General features: G+C 41.1%; 1 protein-coding gene and 1 pseudogene across 1 annotated transcript; both read right to left on the minus strand.

Moving 5' to 3' along the window:
- Nucleotides 1–2,170: 2,170 nt before the first annotated feature.
- Nucleotides 2,171–3,560, minus strand: LOC117487629 (PWWP domain-containing DNA repair factor 3B-like). Its single transcript, XM_034136263.1, has 6 exons — nt 3,474–3,560; nt 3,196–3,267; nt 3,015–3,110; nt 2,712–2,897; nt 2,417–2,505; nt 2,171–2,297 (listed from the first exon to the last, which is right to left on the minus strand). Exons 1-6 carry the CDS (start codon nt 3,558–3,560, stop codon nt 2,171–2,173), a joined length of 657 nt encoding a protein of 218 aa, XP_033992154.1.
- Nucleotides 3,561–4,364: 804 nt separating this feature from the next.
- LOC117487621 lies at nt 4,365–9,152 on the minus strand (annotated as a pseudogene).
- Nucleotides 9,153–14,444: the final 5,292 nt, after the last annotated feature.

The following is a 14,444-nucleotide window of genomic DNA, read 5'->3' on the forward strand; positions in this document are numbered from 1 at the left end:
TTGTTTATATTTCACATCATTAATCAGAATCTGCAAAGTAACTAAAATAAATGTAGTGGAGTAAAAATACCAGGTTAACCTCTGAATTGTAGTGGAGTAGAATTCCAAAGTAACAATGAGCTGGCATGTGGGTATATATTAATGCTTCCCATTATGGACACAAGCGATTTTCACCCATTTATTAATTACATGTTTTACATTTGTACACACCAATTTGTTTCCTATCCCCTAAACCTCCAGGGCTGTACACAGTTTAATACTGTCAACTTCTAATTTTGGGAAAAACGAAAACGTCTTTTAAAACTACAATTCCCAGTAGAGACGCTATAGAACATGTTGCGAAACACAATAGCCAGCATTTGTAGTTCTGGGGGGGCGTTCGAGTCCAGTTTTGGAAAGTCTGCCGTGGTTTCGTTCCATTTCAAAGAGCTGTTTGGCGCTCGGCGTAACCTTGGCGCACTGCCACTCCAACATCCAATCCCAGAGCTTGAAGATTAATCACGGGGTTTGTCAACAGGACTGTAGTCCCAAACGATAGCTGGGGATTATGGGTAGTGTAGTGTCTTCGGCCATCCTAAACTCTGATTCTTTTTTCGGATTTCATATCGCATTAACACCATATCCCGACTTGCATTGCGGCTAAAACATCCAATCAGCGAGCTGATGATCTTTCCTACGTCACTTTACAGCCCTGCTCACTTTTGGGGAAACCAGCTGTCATTTGAACGGCGATCAAGCCTGAAGCCACAGAGCTCTTCTGTTGTATACTGTCCTTTCTTCTTAGAGGAAGTACAGAAACACGTAACTCTGGATTTGTTTTAATGTTTGAGGTGCAATAAACGACACAGCAGCTTTTTGGCATGTTAAAACTATTATTTTCTGCCTCGCAGCTGGCGAAATTACAGCCTCGCCTACTGATTTTAATTTAACCATAGGATATCAAGCCCGATCGTCGATTTCAAATGTGTGCTCTAAAATGATATTAATAAATTACTATTATCATTATTATAAGCTAGAAAATAAATGTCAAAGATAGGTAGAAAGCAAACGTATTTAAGATATGTTCAGAACAAACGTAACGTGGGACAAAATTAAACGTAATTGAGAATGCTGTATGAAACGACTACAAACAATATTGTGATTATTAACCATTAACCAGCATAATAACGGATTTGGTCAACTGAAAAGTCAGCCGCCAGCCAGCGCGAAAATAAGTTTGCTCTAAAATGATATTAATAAATGACTATTATCATTATTATAAGCTAGAAAAGAAATGGCAAATATAGGTAGAAAGCAAACGTATTTAAGATACGTTCATAACAAACGTCATGTGAGAGAAAATAGGTTTCTAGAAGATATGTAGAAAATAAACGTATTTAAGATATGTTCATAACAAACGTAACGTGGAAGGAAATACGCTTCTTGCAAAACGTATTTGAGAATGCAGTTTAGTTTTGTGGGAACGTAATTTCTAGGAGACAGGGTTGTGTAGGCATACTGGAGATGGGAAGGCTTTAGTCAGTGTTGTAGCTGAGATTCTTACCGTTCCAATGATGTATTAATAATAACTTGGATTTATATAGCACCTTTCATGAGACCCAAGGTCGCTTTAAAAAGAACAGGAGTAGAAACAAACATAACAAAAGACAGTCAGACGAACAGTTAGACAGACAAAACAAATAGATTTGGGGCCAAAGACCTTGGCAGACTTGAGGGCCCTTTTGAAGGCGTCAAGCGTGGGGATGTTGCAGATCTCCGCAGGGAGAGCGTTCCAGAGAGTGGGGGCTGCCATACTGAAGGCTCTGTCCCCGAAGGATCCCAGGTTGGTGCGGGGGGCCAGAGTCTGAAGACCGCAGGTTCCGGGGTAGGGCATGTGGGAATTGTATTGATTTGATACAAGCAAGCCAGTGTTTCATTGTGTACTTTCAACTACAGTATATGGTCCGGCAAGTTCAGCATTCACTGCATTCACTGTGATGAATATACAATAAGACACTGATACCGTTTTCCTCAATGAACATTTATTGAACAGAACATGTGGAAAATCAGAGGGGCACTATTCAACCTGGTCTGCTTAAAAAAAAAAAATAACCTTTTAAAATTGATCCGAACAGTAAAATCAACATGGTTTAAATAAAAATGTAAGCAGCCAGGATTGACCTGCAGGAGGTTAAAGCCTATTTAAAAACTCCTCGGAATCCAAAGCTCTTCGGAACCTTTCACTGGAGTTCTTCAGCCTTTGGTGCGCTTCCTCACTCAAGTTCTTGGTGAGGTAATGAGAACAAAGTTCCATCTCACTGATAAGACAAGATGGTATAAAGAAGTCATATATGTAATATTATAAATTCACATGCATCAGGGGTTGTACACTTTAAATAGAAATTGTATTAGCATTCTCCTCATGTTTCCAGCTTACCTCCAGTCATACTCGGGTCCACATTTATAAGTTTCCTTGGCTCTTTCAAGGGAAACCGAGAGTACAGCTGCAAGGGCGTGGACTGTCGCCTGTGTCATGAAGGGATTAAAGCCACACGTTTAACAGTTGGAGTAAAATGCAGACATCCAATAAAGGTTGTGCCATTCTGCAAGTGACAATTATGCCAGACCAATTGGCATCAACATTCTACTGGACATTGACCATGAGTTTAAGTGCAACATATGTAATTTTATATAATGTGTAGTCGACAAATAAAAAGTCAGTGAAATCTAACCTCTGGCAGAAGCACATCCATGACGAATGCCACCTCATCTGTGAACCTTCTCTCAGTCTGTGTTTTCTCAACCACTTGTGAGAGGAATGACAACACTCGGTCCACCTGGTCATCATCTTCAAATAAGATGATGACCCTTTCGTCCTTCTTTGCCCAAGGAGACTTGACTTGTCCAGTGACGATTGCCTGCAAATGCTATATTTTACTGGGAGAATGCTAAAAATACATGTATATTTCACTTTAATTATTTATATTGTGCTTAAAATGAGTCCCTTTACTTAGACATTTCAATTGCAAACTCACTTCAAGATGTTGCAGTAAGCCTTTGTCCTGAGTGATACAATCTATTAACAAGCCACTGGTCAGTCTTCGATGGTGCTGAGCTTGTTGAGCCCTTTCCTAAAATGTAATTGACATTGCTTAAACATGTTAAATTCAACTCTGAATAAGTAATTTCCATGAACATTTGCACTTCCTTACTGACCTCAAGCATCTTGAAAGATGCGTTTTCGCCATCCAGGCTTCCGTCTTCTTTGTCCATGGTAACATGACTTTCCTTAATGGGTACACAGGACAAATATTATTGAGTGGAATGCTCTGAATATTAGATACTCCTGATACTAGGATGGGTTGAATGCAGAGTCTATTTCACTGTGTCTGCTGTGCTGTGTACATGTGACGCTAAAGAGGATTCAAAATCCTCAATTTCCATATGAATGGCGGATAGTATGTTTGTATGCAATAAACTCCATTCACACTAACCGACTCTTTAGGAAGGAAGCTGCAAGGCCTCTTGTTATAGGAGTGGTCCTCGTCAGTGTCCAGGGGCATCTGTAGACAGTAAACCATTATTTTGACAGTGCTTTACATGCACGGTTTAACTCCTCAAAAAATGATCCTGGCTCGATTCAGAATGACACAGTACCACACAAAACAAATGTTGCATGTACCATAAGTTCTATGTAGTATGTGTTTTAGGAGTAGTAACCCATTCTGAAACAGGCACACAGGGTCATAGATACGTTGAGCGATACACTGACCATGGTGCTGCTTGCATGCGTCCTTTTACGACTGATCCTGAATGTAGGTGGAACATTGTCGCCCTGCCTTCCTCACTATAGTGAGCAAACTTCTTTCCATACCTGCAATTAAGACACATTTTCTTCACCAGAAGGTTGCATTTTAGAGCCAGGAGTTCCCCCCCAAATCTTCTCGATAATACAATTACAAATTCAAATGTTTTTGTAGCACTGCAGCATACCCTTCCAGTCCAAAGTTTTCCACCAGGATAACACACCACCACCTTCTCAGGAGAGACATGTCATGCTAAAGAAAGAGCATCAATTTTCATTAAGTTTGTTATAAAATTTTAATGTGACTTCTTTCCTTAATACTTACAATGCTGAAGTCAAAGCTGGCCTCCATGGCAAAATACCAGGCATACTGTAATGAGAATTTTATTAAGACATGCAAGACATAATGTACACGTGACAGCTTATAACTCTGAGAAAGTAGTCACACACCTCCAATAAAATGTGCAGGGCTGATAATGCCACAAGAAACTATTCACTATTGCATGCATTTACAAATGAAAGGTGTTAAGGAGCAATCAATTGTGCCATATCACGGCCTTATCCTTACTCACCATTATCATGAAGACACCACAGTCATTCCCATGGGTCTGCTTCGGAAGCCCCTGTATGAAGAAAAGTTAGTAAGAGCATAATAGCCAATTGTGACAATACGATAGTGACATTGCAAACACCTCAAAATCCAGAGCAGTCTTCTCGGTCCAGGATCCTGCAATGATTTGCTGTGCAACACCCCTGGGAAAGCAAGAGCAAAACTAGGTCAAACATCAGAAATTATTAAAAAAGAGGGGGAACAAAACATTGTTGCTTCAGATTCAGAACATGAACCGCCAACTGTAGTCCACAGAACAGGGAACACAGTTGTAGAAAAATAACAGCCATTAACACGTTCAGACCATGCAAATAAAGTAAATCATGTTATTGGAAAAAGTTCAACGAGGAAGATTTCTCTTGGTTTCCCTTTCGATTGCGTTTGACTATTTCATTCAACTTCAGCTTTAAGGAAGCCAATCTTTTCTGACTATAACAATCCTTCCGTATTTAAAGGTGGGGTAGGTAAGTTTGAGAAAGCGGCTCGAGATACACTTGGTATATTCCATGGAATGCTCTTAACATCCCGATAGCAATGAATATCTGAAGTGCTTTGACAATAAATCCATAAAAAAATGTCATCTGTGGAAGCCGTAATACTGTAAAAAGTACGACCAATCATCTGAGCCGGCCCGGCTAAAATAACTGGATGGCCTACCTGCCTGTCAGCCTTCCATCTGTGCACAAACTTATCTCGTGCCCTCATTGGTCATGTGCGCGTTCGTGTGTGTTGGAGGAGGGGCTCTGTAAGGAAGTGGCAGATTTTCTCCGGTCGTGTATTTTCAAATTCTAGCAATCTCGAGCCGGTTTCTCAAACTTACCTACCCTACCTTTAAGGACTACAGTGCCTCCCGTTTGAACTTTTCTTTTTTAAACATAGTCTTAACATTATAGGCAGGTCAGGGTAACGTGACCACCAGAACACACACATCCAGGGTAACCTTAATAGATTCCTGTAGGGCTCACAGGGGAAACCCCCTGTTCTTCTGAAATATTGCGAATCCAGAAAGAACAGTTCTTTCTGGAGTGGCCTCATCACCTACAGGGAATATGCAGTCTGGACAATAAGCAAATAGTACACTTTGCGGGTAATAACATTGCCTCAACAAATTCACAAGCAAATGGCATGAGTAATGAAGGTTAAAGCTAAGAAATGTACAACCACATCCTTTCAATGTACAACAGGATGTCATATGCTGCATACAAAGTCTGTATATTTTCAGTGGGTATAATGAACTTACACACAGGAGAAAATGCCCTGGAACCCACAGTGGAATGATCAGGGCTTCCCTCTGATCAGCATCCTTCTGTTGAAAATGATGTACTGCATTTTCATAAAGTAATTTAGTAATGTGGTGTTGCAAAATCAGAAGACCTTTTAGTTAAGTGTTTGGAAACCATTTAAGTTTAATTTAGTATTTAGAACCAACACAGCCAATGTGCACATATCCAATGAGGGGCATGCCAATTGTAAAGTTAAGGATAACATCTCGGTTCATCATGTTTAATATTAGACTGAAAATATCTGCTCAATCACTTACTGGGAAATGGAGCAAAGGATCACAGTTGGAGGGGGGGAGCCATGTTGGGGGTAGATGAAGGTCGCAAATGAAAACATCCTTTCCCTGTATAGAATTCAACCATACCTAAAATTATGAAATGCTAAAAAAAAAAGTATGTAAAACATGTCTGAGTACCAGCTATGTATTGAACACAACTATGCATGTAAGCCATGACCTTTTCACCAAATCACATAAACTTTTCAGTATAAAAATATCTTTCATAAATAAATAGACACACCTGCATATTAGCCATGTCTTGGACCAGCCTTAGGCACCCATTTCCTACCTGTTGATATAGTTTATAGACAGTGTCAGACAATTAATTCCTGGCATATTTTTATCAAAACATACCTTCACCACTAAATTGGACAGTTGTAACGCACCATTGAGTCCATGTCTCTATGGAGTCCAAGCGTCAGCATGTTACTCCTGGTCAGGCAAGTTGGTCCATCTTTGATTATTATCTCCCCATCTGGCCTATCAACATCCAGGATATAGTTGATCTGGACGTGTACAAATAAGGAAAACAAATAACAGAGCATGAAGATTAGTCATGTTCCAAATTAATAAAATATTAAGGACAATAATGATAGTATGCAGAAACTTCAGTTTACCAGATGCTCCTGAAGGGGATGATCACCCTTTAGGGACCATGAGGCTCTGCAGGGCTTGAGTGATGAGATGATTGTTAAGGCCTCACATTTTTCTGAACATTGGTCCATGTTCTGTGCTTCTATTTATATTGTAATAAAAAAGAAAATGTAAAAAAAAATTATAAAAATAAAAAAGTAGATCACCATGCCTTGATCCATACACATCTTTGTCCACCGGAACCAGTTATACAGATATTCCATAACCGGCTGTCAACTCACCTTTGGGGTGTGCTGGAGTTGAAGTGCCACTTGGAAACAGTGCAGATGCTATAAAATATAAATAAGAAACAAACACAATGTGAAGACATTATTTTAAATAAAAAATATTTCACATTAACGCTTACGTACCCATTACAGCCTTTCCAGTTGGATCAAGAGTGATCTTCTCCGATGATATTTTCCTAAGTTCGGTCAGGGTTCTCTCATTTCTTTTGATGTTATGATGATGAATAGTACATCGCATGAGAAAGACATGGCTTCCCGGAGACATCATGTTCAGAAAATAGTTATTTTTTCTCATTTTGGAGAATAACTGCTCAGCTGTTTGAGAGTTGATCAAGCCGCGGAGTTCTGGGACAAGGCCAATTTTTCTTAAGCAATCTTTAGGGTCTTTCGTGTTTGCCTCATGGAAAGTGTCATAAAGAGCGTAGTGATCGGCAGATCCTGTAGTAGGGTGTCCATTCGTGTCCGCTGGCTCCTTCTTGAACTTTAACCAGGGCAAGTTTATTGTCAGCGCACTTTTCGCAGCAGACAGGAGATTTTCTGGTGTATCATCCGTCAGTCTGCCTTAATTTGGCCTGAAAGGCATCTTTTCTGGCTCACGCAAGTTGGTGTGAGTGACCAAACCTCTGGCAAAGTCATAGATTGCCACATTTGGCATGTGCTTAAAAGATAGCAGCATGTCTGCATAGTCTCGTGGACTTTCTGCTCTTACATTGAATTTAACTGCATTCACGATCCCACAAGGGCACATTATCACTGCCCAACCACCTTAACAGGAAAATAAATTAAAATATAAGTATATTATATATTTAAAACTCTAAAAGCAAAAATCTCATAAATTACGATAATTGTGCTTTGCAAAACTTACCAGATGCACCCCAGACCTTTTGGAACACCTTGTCATATGTACTGCGGCTTTTCATTTGCTCCCTCAAGCGGATGACGAGATCCATTTTTGATCCAGTTGAGTCAAGGCCACAGCTCTTCACCAAACTTCGCACTGCATTAACCTGTGAAAACATTGGCAATTACACATGGTCATCTAAGAACAATTACAGTTTGGGGGAAGCATCTTGTTAAATTAATGTCACCTTCAAGTTCATAATTTCATTTGTCAATCTGTCCTCTGTGATGTCCACCTCTGCCTGCTCTGTCAGGTTGGCCCGTTTCCTGCCTTGACCCTTCATGTATTCTGTGTTGAACACAATGTTGTTGGCCCTGGTCCGAGAACCTATCCAAGGTGCCCATTTATGGTACGATGGGGATACCACACATGGATTTGCAGCATTACCTAGGAAAGAGCCAAACAGACAAATTATGACCAACATTGTTTATATAAGGCTATATACACAAACGCACAGCTTATCCTGAAAAAACTCAAACTAAATGGTTAACAAATGCCTGCAGTTATACCTACTTGGCACAGTGCACTCTCAAAATTGCTCAAAGTTTACTTACTCTTCACAAAGCCTCGACAAAGGATCTCTTCGCTAACCGAATGCCAGAAGTCTTCAATGTCAACCTGGCCATCAAATTCAGGTGGTGGCTCTTGGAGGTCACTCGCTGAAAGACAAACAGTTGTCTAAATAACAGTTGGAATTGTAACTGACACAGAGATTTGAAGAAATGAGCACTCACTTGGCATGCTGAAGACTCCCTTTTTATGCAAATCCATAATCACCACAGGAGGATGATCTCCACAGTTTACACATGAGAAGTCATATGTATGTGATGACAGGGCTTCAAAATGAAGGTACCCATGGAGAATGGAGTCACGGTCTGGATACTTTTGCTTGTTTGTAGCTTGTAAAGCCTCTACAACTCTTCCCACTGCTGTATGGTTCTACAAGTGGATGTGGAGGAAAAACTGTCAGGTTGATATTACAATGGATAGGAACACATGTTAACACATACAACATATAAAACTTGTAGTACCTGTATAGAGTTCCTGAGAAATAGGCAGAAATGATGTGTCAAAATGACATGATCATTAAAATTATGCAGCCCCCTTGTCCACTCCTGGTATCGGTAAAATGTGCCACAAAGAACACATTTTTTACAATATGTTGTAATACCTGTAAAAAAGGATGGTGAACTTGTCAGTATCATGATGGTTACTGAATGACAAACCACATATTGGTCAAGCATGGAACTAAACACTTCAGCAATAACTATTACCGTCATGAAATGCAACCTACCCTCCACAATTCCAGTGACTGTGACAATCTTGGCTTTTTTAGAGATGGCAATGGGTTCAGAAAGAGGGACATTGCCTGGACACTTGTGGCAATAATTCTCTTGTGGAACCAAGTGCCTTGGCATATCTTCTGATGACTGTAATGATGCCAAGTTTCTTGGAAGGATTGTTGGCAGGGCTTTGTGGGATATAAGGTACTCTACCATTTCCACTAGTGCTTTTCCTTCTGGAGGATATAGAGGAATATCTTCAGCTTGTTGGTCATCTACCATAGGTGCTGCCTCAGATGAAAATGTTGTGGAAGAGTCTTCGTGACAAGATTGCATTTTCTTGAAAAAGTCAGGCCTGGATTGTTGCAGGTGCCACTTTGCAATTGATGTGTGTGGGCAGGATTTTCGAGGCTTGGTACAAGGGCAATGCCAAGTACTTTTATTATCGTCATAGTGGACCATGACCCTCCCCAATCTAGAATATGAGGAGATGTGTGATTCCAAAACCGAAAAATAAATGTGCCCATGTTCTTGGCTAAGGTACACCTCAACACTCAGTGGTGCACCTTCTGTATCAGCAGCCAGCTTCCTTCTCAGACACTCACTCTCTGTGTTCTTGCTAAACCACTTGTTCACTACCATGTCTGTGAGAATCCCTTCATCGTGAACAATAGGTGAATTGGTGACCAGAGGGCTGTACGTCAAGGACTGGACATGGACGCAGTCAAACCCGACTAGCCCACTTCTCCGTGCATAGTCATATGCCCTGTTGCACATTTCCAACTGACAGGTGATACCTAAGTTAGATTTTTGGACATGAATACAGTGCACAGCACCCTTAAAGGTCCTGGAAACTGCAAAAAGTCCCCTTTTTTGATCTACGCACTGTGATTTTAGGTGGCGATTTGCTGTGATGTCCGATGTTTTGGATGAGTGGTGCCTTTGTATGTGCATTTGTAGGTTTTTCCTTTTTAATTGTAGGCTACAAAAACAACATGTTGTTGTTTTGCGCTTTGACATCAAAATGTTGGGGGCTGTGGAAATATTGTGGCGTGTTGCTGCAGCAGCCGGAGCCATCACTGGAGCGGCCGTCGGGGCCATCAATGGAGCGGTCGTCGGGGCCATCACTGGAGCGGTCGTCGGGGCCATCACTGGAGCGGTCGTCGGGGCCATCACTGGAGGAGTCGTTGTGGTTGCTGGGGCCGCCGCCAACGTAGTTGGATGTTCAGTGCAGCAGTTTTTAAAGTGACTGATAAACATCTCCTTTCTCCCAATGATTCTTGGGCAAAAGCCACAGTGATAATGGCTACTGGCCACACATTTTAGATGGCATTTATAAACATTATAACCTAAAAAAAGAGACAGAAAGTGGTTTAGAGGATTCTAGAAACAAACCAACATGAATTTCTTGTAAATATGCAATTTGAAACAAGGTGTTTGTGCGAGAGCAATAAATAATCATGTCACCAACAATAATATTTTTGCCTATAAACTGAATTTTTGCAGATTGAATGTGTGATTATGCTCATATTGTGCCTACCCCAAATAAGGATACTTTTCCAGCATTATTAACACTTCATAACCTGAATATAAATCTAATTTTTAATGTTCAATTTATAATTCTAAATTAATTTACACCAAGGATGTCCTGGGGCACAGAAATAACACATGTATCCATAATGTGTGAGGCATTAAACGCATCTAACAAGTAACATGTAATGTAATGTGATGAAGTATACAATGATCATATTGAATTATAGATGTACTTACCTCCATATTTCACAAGTGCCCTCTGGTGGCTCTGCAAATGAGCCATCAGACCAGGGTATGACCCGGTCCTTTCACAAAATGGACACTGGAAGGTGTCCGAGTCCAATTTGTTGAGCTCTGGGCGTGCTCCATCACGGAGTGTTGTGTTGTTTGTCTATAGGTGAATAAAATAGAATGCAATTTCAGTGACTTTAATATTGGAAATAGTTAACTCCTTAAACAAGCAGCAATGGACTGGCCTGTATAATCCTATGGGACAAAGCTGGTCATACTTCCTCACTTTCAGAAGGTAACCCTTTAACTGCCAGCGCCACCATTTGGTAGAGCACATTTTGTGTCTTGATATCTTGTCAGCCAGCTCTACCCTTTTGGTTGACATGTTATGCACAAAACAACCTCTAGATGTCACTGTGGTTCGAACAGAAAGCCCTTCAGCTAGTTTACATCTTTATATATACAGTCTATGGTTTAAATGTCAGGCCTACAGCATGGCCACAAACCCCATCTAAAAACAGAGGCCTGATTGCATCCACCTGGGTTACTTGGCTCTACCCAATAACTATATATCATTTAACTTTAAACCACACTTAAAATAATAATATAATTATACATATGTGCATGTCAGTATAGCAGCTAATACATGTTTTTTTTTTTTTTAAAAACATTCAAATGTGAAAGACACCTTCAATGAATATTTAAAACTTACACAAAATCAGATTCTTGTAAAAATGCGAGTACATGCATTGTTCCATCTGTCAAGCTAAAATATATACATATATCTTAGCTCTTAGCTTGACATGCTAACTGAACGAGCATGTTCAGTTAGCATATATGCTAACTGAACGTCGAGCATGTCAAGCTAAGAGCTAAGATATATATATATATATATATATATATATATTTATATGTATTCCATTCCTTTACATTTAATATTTAAAATACAAATTAGCAAAATAAACACAATTACACTGCGCTAAACAGCCACATCGACAAACAAACGAGAACCTAAATAGTATGTAATTATATCTAAAACCACAATACGTTAATTACCTGTACTCGGTGCGCCATATTGTTTGTCTGTTCTCTGTAAACCTCATGTCTCCTTAAATATCCTTTCGTCAGCGTCAGTGTCGTCAATTCGCTTTTAATCTGCCATGTACGGTAATGTCTCTCAGCCATCGTAGTGTCGTGTCAGGTGGGCGTGTCGTGTAGTGGGCGTGTCGTGTAGTGTCGTGTACTGGCCGCGGCCGCAGCTAGACCCTTCTCCTAGATTCCACCGGGTCCGTCTGCGCCGCGTCACGGCTGCGCCGCGGTTTTGGTCCAGCCTCCTCCGGCATACCCTACCAGGCGCGTTTCAGAAGCATTTCAGAAGCGGAGCGTCTTGCCTGCCGGCTCGCAGTTTTTGTTGATTTGGGCATATTTCCTGGACAGGCTACTTTGTACAGACAAAGTTAATAATAACTGTAATATTCCAGTTATAAACGACATGAATCAAAGATGTGTTGCTGTATTTTAGTGGTAAAAAAATGCATTCATCATCATAATTATTCTATATATATAATTTACACAGTGCCTGAAAACCGGAGGAGAACGCTGGCATTTCTCCTCCTACTTGAAAGACTACGGAGGGATAGGGTCTGCAAAATTAGTTTGTGTGTGTGTATATAGAATGGGGAGGCTGTGGCGCAGTGGCCTAGTGCGTTGGTGTTCGGCTCAGAGGAGCACAGGTTCAAACCCCACTGCACTCAGCATGTCGTTGTGTCCCTGGGCAAGACACTTCACCCCAAATTGCTCCTGTGGGGATTGTCCACAGTATATTGAGTATGTATGCTTTGGATAAAAGCGTCTAACAGGTAACATGTAATGTAATGTAATGGAGGAGACATCTGATTGGCTATATAGAACAAAGTACAAGTACGAATCGGGTCACCGTCAGGGGAGTCTCAAAAAACCCACACATGAATGCACAGCGATCCATGCACAGAAAGCGGGTTGTGTTTGCAGGTGCAGCAGTTTTAAACGGAAAACAAATATGTGTGGATCAAAAATACATATGTAAAACTTTTTTCTGTGTAAAACTTTTATTTACATGTAGCCTATATGAGGAAACGGAAAACATGCGACATAACTCTCTGAACAACACAACCCTCTGATGCGTGTGTTGATAGCTTGGCACGCCACTTCCCTGGAACCGTTGCTGCTTCCAGTGTTTCCTCCTGAAGTCTTTGATCACTACCCAGTCACCGGGCTTGAAGTGGTGTTGTGGCGCATCAGCTGGCGTCTGCAGTACGGCTTTCATTCAAGAACCCCTTGTGCGTTTAATTAACACAGCCATGCTACAGCAGTGAGCAGGAGAGGTGGGGAAAGGTGGGGCTATCGTTATTTTTTCAGGAAATATTCGTATAGAGGTGATTACACGGACTCGGTTGACCCCCCAGAGCGTTTCGTTTGCAAATCTATCCACCTTGGGACTCGTTATCGTTTGTGGGGTCAGTTTCTATCGGCCTCGTGTAAATAATAGGGCTATACGCACGCGAAACTATGCAGATACAAGCAGTTTTCTCCTTGTGTAAACGGCGCCTAGAAAACTGCTCTGGGGGGTCAACCGAGTCCGTGTAATCACCTCTATACGAATATTTCCTGAAAAAATAACGATAGCCCCACCTTTCCCCACCTCTCCTGCTCACTGCTGTAGCATGGCTGTGTTAATTAAACGCACAAGGGGTTCTTGAATGAAATAATATTATAAAAGGCAAACCAGAATTGTTAACGCCCAATATACTCCTTAAACAAAATAAACAGAGTCAGATTTCATGCATTGATCCATTATATTGACAAAGGAGGATCTCACCCGGTGTTTGTAGCAGTGACGTGCAGTCAGTGGAGGCAGGGGAGGCAGAGCCTCACCTGTCATACTCCAATGTAACGGAAAAACAACTAAAGAAAAACGAAATAGTAATAATAATAAAATGTCTCCACTGTGTTGTAAGTGTGATTTATGTATGATTCTAATCGCTTTTTATAGTCAAAATCAGCAAATTTGCCGAGCTCCGCTACGGGAGCGATGACAAGTGAGGCAGGGGCGTGCTCTGCCTCTCGTAAGCCCACAGTAACTTGCTGGAGCGCGGGCACTAATGCAGCGCGGGCACTTATTTTGTGAGCGCGCTCAAGCCATTTACTGTGGGCTGAGTTGAGGCACAGATGAGATCTGCCTCACCTCAGAATGCGTCACCCCACAGAAACTGGCTGGAAAGCGGGCCCTAAGCGCATGCCTGTTACCATCTCACTGTAGGTCACCAATGTAATGTTTGTAGATCCCTTTATTACATTTATCCTCGCCATCCATAGTCTCTAAATAACTTATTTCACGTATATATGATATTTAGGCTCGCTGGTATCAACGGCAATGAAAATGCACCAGGGGAGGCAGCCATAACCTCTGCCGCACTGAAGGGGGCGCACGTGGGCCCACAGGTTCTTGTTGCTACTGTAATTCTACGCAGAGACGGTAGACGTAACAACAAACTAGACTTTTGAAACTACAGGAAGATAAGGAGGACTTTTACAAAAAAGTAATAGAGATTGTTGTCCAGAAGGATAGCATGGACTTCATCTTCAAGTCAAGGTAAGACCACATTTGTAATGAAAATGGGGATT

This window comes from Trematomus bernacchii, unplaced genomic scaffold, assembly GCF_902827165.1.
Source record: "Trematomus bernacchii unplaced genomic scaffold, fTreBer1.1, whole genome shotgun sequence".
NCBI lineage: Eukaryota > Metazoa > Chordata > Actinopteri > Perciformes > Nototheniidae > Trematomus > Trematomus bernacchii.